Here is a 15,857-nt window from a genome sequence, read left to right on the forward strand (position 1 = left end):
AATTAAGTGAAGGTCAGTTATAAATATACAAAAAACAAAAATGGTTCCTGTGTATAATAACCAATTTAAAAAAGCTTTACAGTCTCCTTGCTAATACAAATGATAACACAGATCTCTGTTTGTCAACACGGAAACATGACTGCAACATATACCACAGGGTATAAAGCAAGCTCCTGAACAACATGAATGATATTATTTTAAGGAAAACTATCTACAATTTTGTAGGCATGAAGAAATGTCTAAAAGGAAGTTCATCTAAATGTTAGCAATCATTATGTCAAAGTTAGAAGATTATTTTACAAGTTATTAGATTATTTTACCTTTTTCTTTGTATTTTTTTCTGTTTTGACTTAAATTGTTATATGTCATTTTTTTTTAACATCAGTGTCATTTTAATAAAAAAAAAAAGCAGATGCTATGGAAAGCTATTAATATGGAAATATCTTAGAATATATCAATGTTTTTCAAAAAGGACATAAAAGTATGGCCTGTTATACTCCTAATATTATTTAAAAAGCAAAACAAACAAAAACTAGATATATGTTCAAAAGCATATGGACTGAGCTATTACGTGTTTAACTTTAAATGAATAGAATAGTGAACGCTACAGACCGTTTTTTTGCTTATCTCAAACTCCTGATTTTAATGTGAACCATAATTATTACTTTTTATGTATTAAAAAAAATTAAAAGTGCTTCAAAAAGGGGAAAGCACAAAACAAATTACAGATAGCAAATTTCAAACACGAAAATAAACCCATAGATAAAAGTGTTATTGAAATTAACATATGGGCAAACTGAAGGAGCTGGCCCTTCATTTTCAAGTGATCATTTTTACACATATTCTATACGTTCGGTCATATGCCCACCTGTCTTCAGTGCAGTGTCAACATATCCCTCGTAGAGCTGTCTCTGGGCAAGTATATAGAAGTGGTAAGCCTCGGCCCCTCTCCAAGCATTATCTGTGAAACGACTAGTTGTAGACAAAACTTCCTCTTCCAGCAAACCAGCCAAAGCAGAAGTGGCCTATGAGTCAAGCAAACCCACATTTTCTGTCAGCACAACCATGACTGTCATTCCAATAAAGACAGCTTCTGAAATGGTTATACATTAAAATACCCAAGTAAGCAGATTTTATCACTACAAAACTATCATTACAGATTTAACTTCCCCATTAGAATTCATCTTTTTTAAGCCAGTATCATCAAAAATTTCTTTCAGCTTGGGACGCCTGGGTGGCTCAGTTGGTTAAGCAGCTGCCTTCAGCTCAGGTCATGATCCCAGCATCTTGGGATCAAGTCCCACATCGGGCTCCTTGCTCAGCGGGGAGCCTGCTCCTCTCTCTGCCTTCTCCCTCTGCCTCTGCTGCCACTCTGCCTGCCTGTGCTCACTCTCTCTCTCTCTCTCTGACAAATAAATACATAAGATCTTAAAAACATATATTTTAAAAAATTTTTCTTTCAGCTTTACTCAGGTGTAGCTGACAAATAAAACTGTAAGATAGTAAAAGTGTACCTCGTGGTGATCTAACACACAATATACCATGACCCATGATGTGGTCAAATTTGAAAACAGAATGGAGTATAAACTTTAATTTAATAAGAGATTCATTATACCTAAAATAATACACATATTCTAGGAAAGTTTCTAAAACTCACTGGTTAGAAAGCAAAGGCTACAGATTAGTCTTGCAGAAAACATTTTCAGTACTCCTAAGTGGAAATTTCTAAATTTGAGTATTAATTCCAAGTCAGTCATTCCTTTTTCTCCTCCCATTTAAGAAAATAAATGCAGACAAGCAAATTAAATGGCCTGTCCATAAAGAGAAGTTTGATTGATTGTTGTTGTTGTTTTCCCTTAAACACATGAGGTGATTTCATGTTCTGTGGCTTTCTACCTTACCTCTGAGCTCTTTCCTTTAACTTTTCCTCTTTGGGCATTTTTCATTTGTTCATGGTATTGTTCTATGAGTAAAGCTGATAGGACATACAACTTCTTGACACGTAACGGTTTGGTTCTTTTCTTTGCCTCTTCATCTGCAATCTTTAAACATTTAAAGAATATGGGAAGACATTCCTTAATCAACTTATATTTGTATAATCATTTCTGAAATTTGATCTTTAATAAAAAGAGAAAACCAGTGGATGGAACATAAGTACCACCCATTTATGATAAATATTTTAAAACCCACATTCTTCTCTTTAGCTTATTAAGGACTCCATTTTTTCCTTAGCATTTGGCCATGGAGTTACAACTCATAACAATCTCAGAAAATTACAAATGCTCTTAAGTCACAATGAAGAAAGTTTTCATGGAAGGGATAAGCATTTTCCATGAAATTTTATAAGTGATGTTCCAAGTATACTGAAATAACAGGACTTTAACATGGTACAGCCTTCTGAAATGAAGATTTATTTAGAAAACTTTAGTTTTCCCTTCCCTTTTTCATTAACTCAAAGGGGAAAAAATAGAACACAATGTAAATTTTGCATACATTACCATGTACTAGTCATCTTCCCTCCAAATGCATATTATGAAAAAATGTAATGTCTTTAAAATGTGTACATTTAAAAGGACTCAAAATTCTATTATCAACAGGATTTAATTCCTAGTTAAGGGAATTTATACTTTATGGTCCTTGAAAATTCTGTAACTCTTTGTTAACTTCAGGATTAATATTCAATTGTTTAGGTACCAATAAGGTGCTAACACTAATAAACAGACTTTTTAGTAAAAGGTAACAACACTAAGATAACACATAGATATAGCAGTAATAAAACCAGAGGGATTTTGCTATCACAAGTATTTGTTTTCAAAGAAAATGGAAAATGTTTTCTTTAATACACAAGAAAACATTGGTAACTAGAACATATCACAGACTTACCAAGATTATTATATTACCTTAAACATCAGTTTAGCAGCATCATAAAAGTAATTGGCTTTCCGATAGAGTTCTATGGCATCAAGAGTTTTATTCTTTTCCAATAAATGAGATGCATACCTCGCTAACAGGGATCCAATTTCTTTCATACTATGATTTTTAGCTAATTCAACAGCTTTGTTCCACTAGAGGGGAAAAATATACCATTCAGTTACCCAAACATTTATAGTCACAGATGTCATCAAGTTCATATAATAAAGCTTTAAGTTTGCAGTAATTAAAAATACTACATCAAAAATTTTTAAAAACTGCTATTTTTTAAGATAAATTTAATTAAAATCAGAGCAACTATAGATTCTATAAGTTAAATGTGTGTCAAAATGATTAAATGATATAAGATTTTGATTTACATAGGAAATACATCAAAAAAGGAAAACTTCGAAGTTTATAATCATAATATTATAATTCAGTTTTGCACCAAGAAGGAATAAGAAAAACTACATTTGCTTACAGTAAAACAAGACAGGTAATCAGTTAAGAAAATCTTCTATCAGATTTAACATTTAAAAGTTACTTTTAAAAAGTAAATGGAGCTTTATAAAATACTTCAATACTTAAAAAAATACACTGATATTCAGCAATTTCCACAATTCTGCACTTTTAGTTAAATTCCAGCTCTTAAAAATACCAAATATATGTTTTCTAAAAAGAGACAGGAAAATAGATTTGCCAAAATAAATATTGATAAGGTAACCCAATTCCTTCCTCTTGCAATGACCATCAACTAGTCCTTCTTTGGAAACAAAACCCTAATAAAATACAGATTATGAAATTACTTCCAGACAAGAACTTGCCAGACTAGCAGCATAGGGTTTGTCCCCATATTGAGTTAGTTATGAGCAGGTCACCCTTAATGGTAGCATTTCAAGAGGTAAGTGCAAACTCCAACATTTTCTAGGTCCTCAGCAAAGTAAGAGTTTATCTAGCTCCTTTCACAAAATTCACCTCAACCCACACTGGCAACAGCCTCAGAAGATGAACAGGGACTTCAGTTTTCAGTTCCTTACTTGGTTGAGATGTACACAGGTATCTACCGCTGCCTTTGGCTGATTACACTTCAAAAATGCAGTCACTGCTTGTTCACACATTCCAACCCTCACAAACATCTGTGCTATTTCCTGTAAGGACAGAACATTACTCTCAGATTTCATAGACCAAGGAAATCACTTATATTTTCATTTACAAAACTCCACAGGGACATATGAGTATTAAATTGACTGGCGGTTACAGTCATTTTTCGTTGAAACATACACAGGGACAGAGGCTACAAACCAGAAAGGATGCTAAAAAACCAGTGTTTCGCTGGCTCACGCCGCAGATTTGAATTTTAACCAGGTCCTGAGCTTACCGCACTCTTTCCTTCTCCCAGTATAGTAGCAACTTTACAGAAATGTCAGGTTCTGGAACAAACTCCATACCACTGTGTGAAAAACACATTTAGAGCAACCGATGGTATAATCAATGGTCGTCGTTAGAGGCTTCAGGGAAATCTCACATTCACAGCACTTTCACATACCTCTCCAAAGAAACACCCCAGACAAGCCGGCCATTCGTTAGTTCAGGAAGCTAGATCCAAAACAGAGCTCCCTTGCAAGGCAGTGGTGAGGAGGGAGACCACAACAAAAGCCGACCATACCCATCTGGCTTACACTCCACTTTCAGAAAATCAATTTTCTTTTTCTTTCTGAATATCTACTTACCCAGAGCTTTTCTCTCCCTACTCTCATTTCTAAAGTATTTGGGGTGGGGCGTCTGGGTGGCTCAGTGGGTTAAATTAAAGTCTCTGCCTTCAACTGACATCATGATCCCTAGGTCCTGGGATCAAGCCCCACATCTGCTCAGCAGGGAGCCTGTTTCCTCCTCTCTCTCTGCCTACTTGTGATCTCTGTCAAATAAACAAATAAAATCTAAAAAAAAAAAAATTATATGGGGAAAATCATAAAAGTACATTTTGGATCCAATTATCTTTTTAAAAATAATATTTGTATTTTTCTGGTTATAAAGTTACACATTCTCACAGTAAAAAAAAAAAAAAGAAAGTACAAAAATGTAAAGTTACTCATAATCTTACTACCCATAGGAAATCTATCTCAATAGTCTGATGTTATCTCCTAACATCTTTGTCCTATAAAACTGTATGTATGTGTGAGCTGCTCTAAGCATCATGACCGTCTTATATATAGTTCTGCACCCTGAATTCCCCACTTAAATAGTATGTACATTTTACCATATTATTAAAAAGCTCCTCCAAAAACGTGATTTTAAAATTTGCACTACTAAAACTTTTTAATCATTTTAATTATTTAATTATTATCTATAGCTATAATTACTTAGTATTTACTCAGTAAGAATACTTTTCTGGATATTCTATAGCAACATTCTTCTTTCCATCATCAGACACACCTAACTGATGACATTTATGTAGGATACACTGTCCTAATACCCAGGGTTTTAAGTAATTTCAGTTTCTCTCCTACTCAAGAAAGCACAGGAATGAGAAAAAAGGTACCTGAAAATGCCATTATTACAGGGATAACTGCTCTGATTCACAACAGAGAAAACCAAATTATCATATTTCTACTACTCACTCATCTATTAATTGACAAAATTTTTGAGTTAGAACTCACAACCGACATATGTCTAGACCCTGTAGCTGAAAGAGGCTAACTCTATAGGTATTTTACAACTCAGTAATTTACATTTTAGCTAAAACAAATAAAATATAAACTCATTAACATCATTCAGCAATTAAGACACTTAAAAAGAACATTTGAAACAAAGTTCCACAAAACTCTGCCTTTTTTTCTTTTAACATTAAATACTTTATTGTTAATATAACCTAATAAAAGTCAAGCTATCTTTTTTAACTTTTGTTATAGCAAATTTCAAATATATACATACACAGCTCAGATCATTTTGAAGCAAATATCTGACAAGAAATCATTTTTGGTGGAAATATTTCATGTGTTCAGCTAACTTTACTTTTTTTAAAAATTTTATTTCTTTTCAGTGTTCCAGAATTAATTGTCTATGCACACCACACCCAGTGCTCCATGTAATACATGCCCTCCATTGTTCAGTTAACTTTAAAAGCAATTTTATAAAACTGGTAAGACTAGAGAATATTGTGAACATGTTAAATTGTGGGAATATGACTAATTTTCCCTCCATTTTCAAGCATTCTATAATACTGACATATTATTCAAACAATTAAAAATATCATTCCACATCTAAGAAACTATAAGATTATAGATTCATTTTAAATTTTCTTTGTGGCAGGGGATGTTTCCTGACTGTAACATAAAAACCTTATAAAATAACCTAACAACTCTAAAAACTACAATTTGTAATACCTACTGGAAGCAACTTGTGGTTTTCTGGAAGTGAACTGGCAAGATTCTCCAATCCTTCATAATCTTCCAACATATAATAACATTCAGCTAGACGTTCCTGGTTCCGGCCTTGTACGTAATATTGTACAGCATTCAACCTACAGAAAATTTTAAAAAGCAAAAACTTTTAAAATTAATGTGAATCTCCTGGTAAATAAGCATTTTCACCAAAAATGTTCCTTCATTAGAATTACTAGTATTACTCTAGTGACCACTTTCAGTTACTGTATGTCTTTGAAGCATATAAAGTGCAGGGGAAAAAAGTCTAACGACTGTGAAGCATATTTTAGCTGCAACATCCTTTGGATAGTCTTAAGAAATACTGCTGTAATCTGATATACAGGTTCCAAACACTGACGTAAATAAATAAGCATATTGATTAAAATGAAAACTTCAGAATCAAAGTCAATGATAGCTGAAAACAATCTACAATAAAACAACCAAATATAAAATATTTTTTATACCTTTTTCAGAAGTAAATCCTATAATGTCTCTGAAATGCACACTGTGGTCTTAAATAGTAGAAGGCGGCCTGAAGCTATGCACACATTTTTTGAGTATGAAAACTGCAAAGGATCTCTAGCTCCTCAGTGTGGATCCAAAGCTGTTTGAATTTTAGGATCTGGGAGGGCGGCCTTCGATATCCCCAGCATCACAAGGAATTACCCGGGCAGCTACCATATTAAGTGCCGCCTGAATGGAGAAGGTGGTCCCCATAGGTTACCCACCATTTTTGTCGATCAGCAAAGTAGTCTCCGATGGCGTTGTGGGCTTGTTCTAGGAGAGTGTCATCTGCATCACCAGATCCAGTTTTCAGGAGCTGCAGTACTCTAAACCAATCCCCCAATTTCAGCCGAAGGCCAATAGCAAGATCTCTACAAATGACAACATCTGTTCATTTGACAAATAATTTAACAACTGCTCACCATGTCCAGGTTCAATTCCAAGGAACAAGAATACACAGCAGTGAACTGACAGACAATGTAAGTTGCCAAACACTTTAGAAACTTAACCAGGAAAGAAGCAATGGGGGAAACCCGAAATAGGGTAAAGAACATGATTTCCTGCCTTGTATTTTCTTAGAATTCCAATTTCCTAGCCAAATAATGATTTAAATACTAATCATTTCTTTTCATCAATCTCGTAGACATAATGAGGCTTATTTAAAAACCACACTTATAAACACATTTGGTTTTATCTTTCTTTTCAGGGCTTGTGCTGTATTAGGTATCTCCTGGAAGTACAAATAATATTAATAAACATTAGACGTAATGTTTACAGCTGAAATGAAATTTATACGTTATCTTATGTAAGTCTAAAATAAACATAGGAATAAAAACCAATCCCTAAGTACCATTCATTTTTATTTCATGCTCCTTGACAAACTTGACTCCTTGACAGAAACTTAAATAAAGGCCTAAACGAAAAAAGAAAACCCAACTATTGGGCTGCGTAATAAAGGATAAAAGCCCCCAGTCAATGTAGTCTTATGTTTTCCTACCAAATGAAAACCTACTTGTGTTTTTCCTACCAAATGAAAAAAATCCATGGTCAGTCATTAATGTATGTAAAAATAGAAAAGAAAACGGCCTCCAAATTACAAAATGTAAATTAATGTGGGGCTTGTGGAATCTCCAGCCAGTCATCCAAACTGAAATTATTTTCCAAAGAAATGGTATGATACATTTAGTCTACGGTACCTTCCTCATTTGCACAAGAAGATCACGAATGCCGAAGCATTCAGGGAGCCTGTATCTTCCTGACTTACCTTCTGTCCATATCAAGATACATTCTTTCCGCCTCTTCAAACCTGCCAAAGTAGGCGGCAACCTCCGCCTGCTTCATGGACTCACTCTGCAGGTTGCCCAGACGCTTCACAAACTTGATGCCCTGGTAATCTTTGCAGCGCACAAATGCTTGCTCTGCAGTGTGCAAATCCAGTTTCTGAAGAGCTGCTTCGGCCAGTAGGCGCCTTCATCACAAAAAGAAACAGAAAAGCTTATTGCAATTACCGATAAACAGGTCTTGAACTAGAATTCAATTACTATCCCTATTGCTTCCCGTCAAACACAGTGGGAAGCGACGAACACATTTATACATGTTTCACTTAATATTATGCTCATTTTGAGTACTTCCACATCTGAAGTGAATTTCTATATTTTAAACAGAAGAGCAGGAATGGGCGTCTGCCCCCATGAAGGCTACTACAAGAGTGGGGGACAATCGAGCTGAGACTTTAAAAGCATACACCAGTCATTTGGGAAGATTTTTTATTTTTAAATACCAAAGTCGGGGGTGTGGATTGTCCTCTATGAATTGAGATGCATCTTCAATTCCAACCTTCTCGATCAATGCTCGACTATCTCGCAAGGACCGGATCTCAAAGTTAATTATATAATCCTTGTTTGGATGTTCGGGATTCTAAAAGTAAACATGAGAAGAAAGTCAGTCAAATGGCTGCCTTTAGAGCATGTGTTTCTTTTTTTTACAATAAAGCAGACACACACACACACACACACACACACACACACACAAACTGCACCACCTTGTAAACCACAATGGGAAGAAAAGCTATTCCAGTGTGTGGGTCTTTCAAGTTGTCTGGAAAACACCCACAACCCACAAGTGAAGTTCCTCCTGCAGCTATGAGGCTGCCCACGGGGAAAAGGCCGTGGTGGAAGAAGGGAAGGGGTGTCTTACAATTATGCAGCCTCGTTTCCCTCGCTTAAATGTCATGGTCCCAGGAACCACGATCCTCTTCTCGCCCAGAGTCCTGTGGTTTCCATCAGAGCAGAAAACACATGTGCCAGGGCCTCTACCCACAGCCCCCTCTCCTCACTCATTAATCTACTCTTTCCTTGCCAGGGGCAATGAAACTGTTGCTCCCTGTGCTGCTGGGCAGCAGATAAACAAATAAAAGAAAAAGGGTTCGTTTTCCTCACCTCTTTCCTTTTCTTAATTTTGCAAGCTGGCCCCTCCAAAAAAAATTTTTTTGAAGGCCAGCCTTGCAGGAAAGAGCTAGCTAGTGGGCAAACAGTTATAATGAACTCACCAATATTCTACATATTCCAAGAAAAGAAAAAGTGAAACATGCGCCTCAATGGTTCCCAGAACTGAGCTGCGTGTGCCCCTCCTCACCCTGCAACTAAAATATTGCATTCAGAAGCTAATAAGTTCTCCGGGAACTCCCTGGCACAAGACAGAAAGAAAGCAGTATGAAAAGAGCATGAGGTTTGGATTCAAACAGACCTAAGCTTAAATCCCAATGCCACTGCTCACTGGCTATGTGACAAGTATTTCTAAAACGTGTTACAGTGTGCCCCCTCCTCCCGTGCCCACCCAGGAAGCCAAGGCCATCTTCCCCAAATAGAAACCCAATCATGTCACTCTCCTGTTTTACGCCCCTAGTGATTCCAGGATGTAGTCCAAACTCCACAGAAGGCACACAAGGCCTCTTCCAACCGGGGCCAACCTCCCCCATGACCGCTCCCCTTCCCCATCTCTGCCAGTGCTACCAATTACACACACCAGCTTTGAAGCCAGACGACTTGGAGTCAAATCATGTCTCTGTCTACTGCTAATTGGGTGTCACTGGCAAATTAGTCTATCTCTCCAAGCCTCACATTCTTCATCAAACAAATGAAGATAATAATCAAACTTACTTCCTTGGAGTTGTGAGGATTAGAAGAGATAAGAGATAACATTTAGGACAACACCCGACTGTGCTACTCACATCACTCTGACTCAGAACTGACCCAGGGCTCTCTCGCTGCAGACCTCCAAAGGGATACAACTGCCAAAGAGACTACAGCACCCCCATGCCTTGTCTGGTTGTTGAGTTTCTTGTCTATCTCCCAGTCCCTCTACTTGAGGCCAGGAACTGCATCATGTGGACTGCCAGTAAGCATTTCCTGAGTCAATGAACAGATGAACTTTTGGCAAATCGTTTTACCCACTAAGAGCCTTCTTCAGCTAAAAGTGAGGTCTATGTAATATCTACGAAGCATGGTAGTAAATGCCTTTTGCATAATGCAAAGGAAATGTTTTGCACAAAATGAAGGTAAAACTCTTTTCAATACAGTCTTAAAGAAATTCTCAAAAGATGGTCAGTGAAGGCCAAAGTAGAGGTTCAAAAGGGTATATGGAATCAGAAATGGATTATTTTATAAAGCCTAAAAAAACAGGATAGTGGCCCTGCAAACACAAAGCTATGGAAGTATCCTAGAACTATAAAACACTGAATTGTCAAATATTTCAATATTTCTTCAGTTCCTCTGATAATAATATAGAAACAATGACAACAACAACTAGCTACCATTTTTTGAGCTCATGATCCTAGCACTGTGGTGAGTGCTTTTTACACATTACCTTATACAATAACAATCCTGGAAGATAGGTATTACTATTTTCACATTTTATAGAGGCAAAAAAAAAAAAATGAGGCTTGTAATCAAGAAAGGAAAATGAAGCTCAGAAAGGTGAAGGAACCTGTCTAAAAGTGGAGCAACTTGACAGAGGAGGGTCAATCCACATTCCTGACAGGGACACTACACTGTCTGGTGAAAAAGGAAATCCCAGCCAAGCTAGCAACAGAAACACTGTTGCTTTTTAATAATTACCTTCATTATCTCATCCAAAAGAACAGATTTAATTTCTAAATCCTCAAAGTTACAAATATATCCAGAAGTCTGAATGGGCTCCTTTAAAGATAAAAACAAATGTTATGTTAAATTGTACAAAATTTTCCTTTGTTTAATATATGATTTTATATTTTATTACCAATGTTTTCAAACCAACAGAAAAGTAGAAAGAATGTCATTAACACCCATATGCCCATCATCTAAATAATTATTAACAATCTGCTAAATATGCTTCAGTCAATTTTTTGGCTGAAGTATTTTAAAGTAAATCAAGTAAATTTATAGACATCATGATATTTTCACCCCTAAATATTTCAGTACATATCTCTAAAAGATAAAGATGTTTAAAAAAAAAAAAAGATGCTCTTTACATGGCCACTTTACTATTATTATACCTTATGTAATCAATATTAATTCCCTAATAGCAGCTAATATCAGTCCAATTTTTCTCAATCCAGAAGTGCCCGATACCATGAGATAATTATTATTCATGCAATGCAACATTAAATTTAATTCTTAATAAAACTAACAAACACTATATTTGTATGTAAGCACATATATCAAAGAAATCTTGTACTATACGGAAAAGTCCATCCTCTGTAACATTAGTCAGAGAGCATTCCTGATAGATTTTCTATATAAGAAGACTTAATTTGCCAATATGTAAATACACAAGTCTGTTACACAAGTCTCTTATTCTACTGTTATACAGGCTTATAGAAAAAAAGTGTAGTAAATGCATATTACAATGTAAAGTAGCTACCCTAAATCTCTATAGAAAAAGTAGGTATAAATATTAGGTAAACAAAAAGAAATAAACTCTCAATATACTTACTACCTCCAAGAAAGGATAAGATAATATCTAGTAATGGAAGTAATACCAGAATGCAATTTTTAAAAAATTGTATGTATATATCTATATCATGAAACAGAAAGTAAGCAAAATCCAAAGAAAATAACATATTGAATTTATAACTCTAAAACTTAGTTCTTTATATGTAGAAACTACAAAAATTATGATAGGAAGATACTAAAAAAATGGAAATTACAGGTAAAAATGGAATCAAATTTAGTTTTAGTATGTCAAAGTTTAAAAATAAGGCTCTTGCATACATACTATATGTGTTTCTTGAGTCTTAAAGTGATTATTTTCTTTTAAAAAGTAAAAAATTGTTAGGGCGCCAGGGTGATTCAGTCAGTTAGGCATACGCTTTCGTCATGATCTCCGGGTCCTGGGGTTGAGCCCCATATCAGGCTCCCTGCTCAATGAACAACTGCTTTTCCCTCTCCCTCTAACCCTTTTCCCTGCTTGTGCTCACTCTCTCTCTCAAAAAAAAAAAAAAAAAAAAAAAAAAGAAAAAAAGAAGAAAGAAAGAAAAGTAAAAATTGTTGATTACATGAGAAATTTTTACAAAAAACATTTCTGAAAAAAATTGTACTATGTAAAGGCAAATAATTTATGAGCAATGAACACACAGAGAGAATCAGAACAAAATTTAATTCAAAAAGAAAGAATATGGGCACCTGAGTGGCTCAATTAGTCAAGCGACTACCTTCAGCTCAGATCATGATCCCAGAGTCCTGGAATCAAGTCCTGCATTGGGCTCCCTGCTCGGCAGGCAGTCTGCTTCTCCCTCTGACTTTCCCCCTCTCATGCTCTCTCACTGTCATTCTCTCTCTCTCAAATAAATAAATAAATAAAATCTTTTTAAAAAAAGAATATAATAACATATTTCTTGTAAATTATAAAAGCCTTTTGCATACCTGGATTATTTTGATACTACATATGTATCCAAATATACCTACAAAATTGTTTTATATTTGGCTATATGAAAAAACAAAGCAAGGTAGCCAAAAAATAAAATCATAAAAGATGATGTGTGGATAAAATGTTATACCAAAAATAAAGAGAAAGGAAGAAAATACAGGAAGGAGGAGAAATAAAAAAATTAAGAGTTTCCAAAATAATCTATTGGCATGTAAGCAAATCTGCAAATATTTGTGTAATTCAGATTTTAAAAAAGTCTTCTGGGGTGCCTGGACGGCTCAGTCAGTTAAGCAGCTGCCTTTGGTTCAGGTCATGATCTCAGGCTCATGTTGGGCTCCCCTTTCAGCAGAAAGCCTGCTTCTCCCTCTCCCTCCACTTGCTGCTCTGCCTACTTGTGCTCCGTCTCTCTCAAATAAATAAATACATAAAATCTTTTTTAAAAGTCAACTTCTGCTTGATCTCAACTAATTCTCTTTGTTTTCCAAAATTCACTAGATATCCACCCACATTTCAACTAAATATGAAGTTTTACACCAGTGGCTGACAAAAGCAGGACATACCCCTAGGCAGTGTGCAAGAAATTTATTTTTAACAAGAAAGTATTTAAAGCTTCACTAATCTATACTATATTATGTCCTCTTATTCAGTACATAAGTCAGAAGGTCTCATAACATGTAAAATATAACAGGTACCCTACAAGTGCTGATTCCCTCAATCCTAGCACATTGTGACATACTGAAGTTTGTATATACCTAGCTAAGTGGATTTAGGGATTATAGTTTCTCATTTTTAACTAACCCTCATAAATTGGACATGTGGTTTAAAAATCCTCCCACAAAGAATCTGGGGATTTGCAGGCTACCCATAATGCAAGGACAAGCAAACAAGACAAGGCAGAACAGTCACCTCCCTCGCCCCTCGCCCAAATTCCAGGGTTAGCCACATTACAAAGTGAAAACAATGACAGTCTAATCAGGTCTGATAAAAAGTTGGTTAAAAAGTGAAAATTATCAACAAGACTATAAAACATGAGACCTACACTAAGTTAATAATTCCACACTCTATTAAAGTGTACATTATGCTTGAGAAACTACCTAAAGGTAGCATGAACCCTAACACCATGACATTTTAAAATAAAGTTTACTTCCTGTTATTTTTTTTCTCAGTCTTTTAAAATTTCTATTTCAGGGATGTGATTCATAATTTACTTGTATTAAATAGTAGATCATGTATATAATTTCCAAATAAATAATTATGCACATATGAAGGTATACATACAAAAGTTTGGAAACCCCTTGCTTGGTAAAGAAGTGTGTAAAAATGAGAGGGTGAATGACAAAAATATGAGAAATGAAAGGAATATGAATATGAAATAGCATCAGTGAGAGGGAAGATTCAAGAAAAAGACTAAAAAGCTGAATTAGTACCTTGAGAGGATCACTGGAGATAAAAATGATCGAGCAGGGAATATCAACATCAAATACTCATTTCCAAATTCTCAAAGAAAATGTGCTTTATCAGTGAATTACAACTTCACATACAAATGGCACCTTTTTTTTGGCATATAAAAGAAAACTCTACAACTTAAAAGTATGAATCTAGAATTCATAATAACACTCAAAGGGATAAAAACACATTAACTATTATCTGTCAAATGATAGCCTACCTCCTGAAGAACAAAAGAATATGATGCCCTAAAGCAGCCCCAGTAAATTCGGTTTTGAAAAGTGTGTCCTTACGTGATCAGTCAATAAGCAGCTACCGGAATGAACAGCACAGTAACTAACCAAGCAGGCATCACAGCCAGCCAGTGTCCTCATGAATGAAAGAACAGCAGGATTTATAAAGAAATCCAGTCAGTGGTAAGGTTGAAAGAAATGCATCTAGCTCTAAATCCAACAGAAACTGAACTACTCGCCAAGCCAGAAAACAAACTCAAAAAGAAAAAGAAAAAAAAAAAAGCCGATCAGTTAAAACTAAGAATCACTTTGCACGAGGCCAAGATATCTTTTCCCCTGGTGCTAGACTCAGCATGTGTGCTACACACACATTGTGAAAGCCAGGCCTAACACTCTACTTGTCCGGGCATATGATTCCTGACTTAGTACACACGGGGCCCACAACAGAAAAAGGACCCCCACATTCAAAACGGATTCCTCTCCCTTCCTCAGGGTAATCCTGTGGTTACATGTCAAATTTTCACACTTGTTTTGTAGCAAGCATCAAATTTCCCTTGGACCCTTGACAGAAGCCCCTGCTTACAGGTTAAATGCAGCAGCCCCGAATGCCTTTCCTTTAAACCATACTCAGTGACTAAAAATTACAAAGATCCTTAAGGCTCCTAAAAGCTTTAACAAAGCCTTTGGGAGTGATTTATATCAGGTCATTTCACAACCCAAAGATCGTGAGTAGAGCCAAAATGGGGAAATGTGAAAATAATTTAGGATATTAAAGGGACAAATAGGTTACCACTAAATAAATTACCCTAGAAGATCTTTGGCACCTCAGGGGCCCAAGCATGCAATTTCTTTCCAAAAATCTAACTGTAAATCCACACATCAATTAATGACATACAGCATTTATCAACTTATCTCTTATTATTTACTTCCGTTGGGTATAGAAAGCATAGAGAAAATTCTAAACTGAAAATCCATTAATTATTCAAAAATTACATAAACGGTTTATTTCAATGATGCTTTGATTAGGCTACCACGCAAATTATTCTGAATTTCCTAAACACGAATGCGAACAGCGATGCAGAACAGACCAAGTGACAGGAAAATTCCAAGCTTAAAAATGAGCCGATGTGAGCTGCAAGTAGAAAATCCAAAAATAACTTAAAAATTAGTGAGCAAGGGGCTTCCTGATACTCCAGACAGGGCAGTTTAATCACTGCACACTTGCATATTCATAAAATTATCAGGGTGAAAAAGGCCAGGATTCATGGTTGAGAGAGCAGTTATGAATATAAATACGACCAAGGCAGCACAAGTGCAGGCGGACAGAGAGGCAAAAGAGAAGAAAAGCACAAAGACATTTCAAAACCACATTTCCTTGGTTAGGTTGTTTTAAGCAATTTTGGTAAATGTTACTACTGATTTTCTTTTCTTCCTGAAC

At 35.5% G+C, this 15,857-nt stretch overlaps 1 protein-coding gene across 4 annotated transcripts in view; it reads right to left on the reverse strand.

Annotated features, from left to right (window-relative positions):
* The window catches only part of WDR35 (WD repeat domain 35), a 61,925-nt gene that overhangs the window by 2,371 nt on the left and 43,697 nt on the right, over positions 1 to 15,857 (reverse strand). For 2 of the 4 annotated variants that reach the window (XM_082744186.1, XM_082744185.1), the window contains 9 exons: positions 10,952 to 11,032; positions 8,617 to 8,753; positions 8,101 to 8,304; positions 7,061 to 7,162; positions 6,298 to 6,430; positions 3,948 to 4,058; positions 2,901 to 3,065; positions 1,902 to 2,042; positions 869 to 1,025 (listed from right to left, as the gene is read on the reverse strand). In XM_082744186.1, the coding sequence (XP_082600312.1) occupies positions 869 to 1,025; positions 1,902 to 2,042; positions 2,901 to 3,065; positions 3,948 to 4,058; positions 6,298 to 6,430; positions 7,061 to 7,162; positions 8,101 to 8,304; positions 8,617 to 8,753; positions 10,952 to 11,032 (1,231 nt within the window). Of the gene's footprint in view, positions 1 to 868; positions 1,026 to 1,901; positions 2,043 to 2,900; positions 3,066 to 3,947; positions 4,059 to 6,297; positions 6,431 to 7,060; positions 7,208 to 8,100; positions 8,305 to 8,616; positions 8,754 to 10,951; positions 11,033 to 15,857 lie in introns of all 4 variants that reach the window. The other 2 variants (XM_082744184.1, XM_082744183.1) reach the window with 1 other exon arrangement.

Source organism: Mustela nivalis (genome assembly GCF_964662115.1).
Source record: "Mustela nivalis genome assembly, chromosome: 8".
Classification (NCBI taxonomy): domain Eukaryota; kingdom Metazoa; phylum Chordata; class Mammalia; order Carnivora; family Mustelidae; genus Mustela; species Mustela nivalis.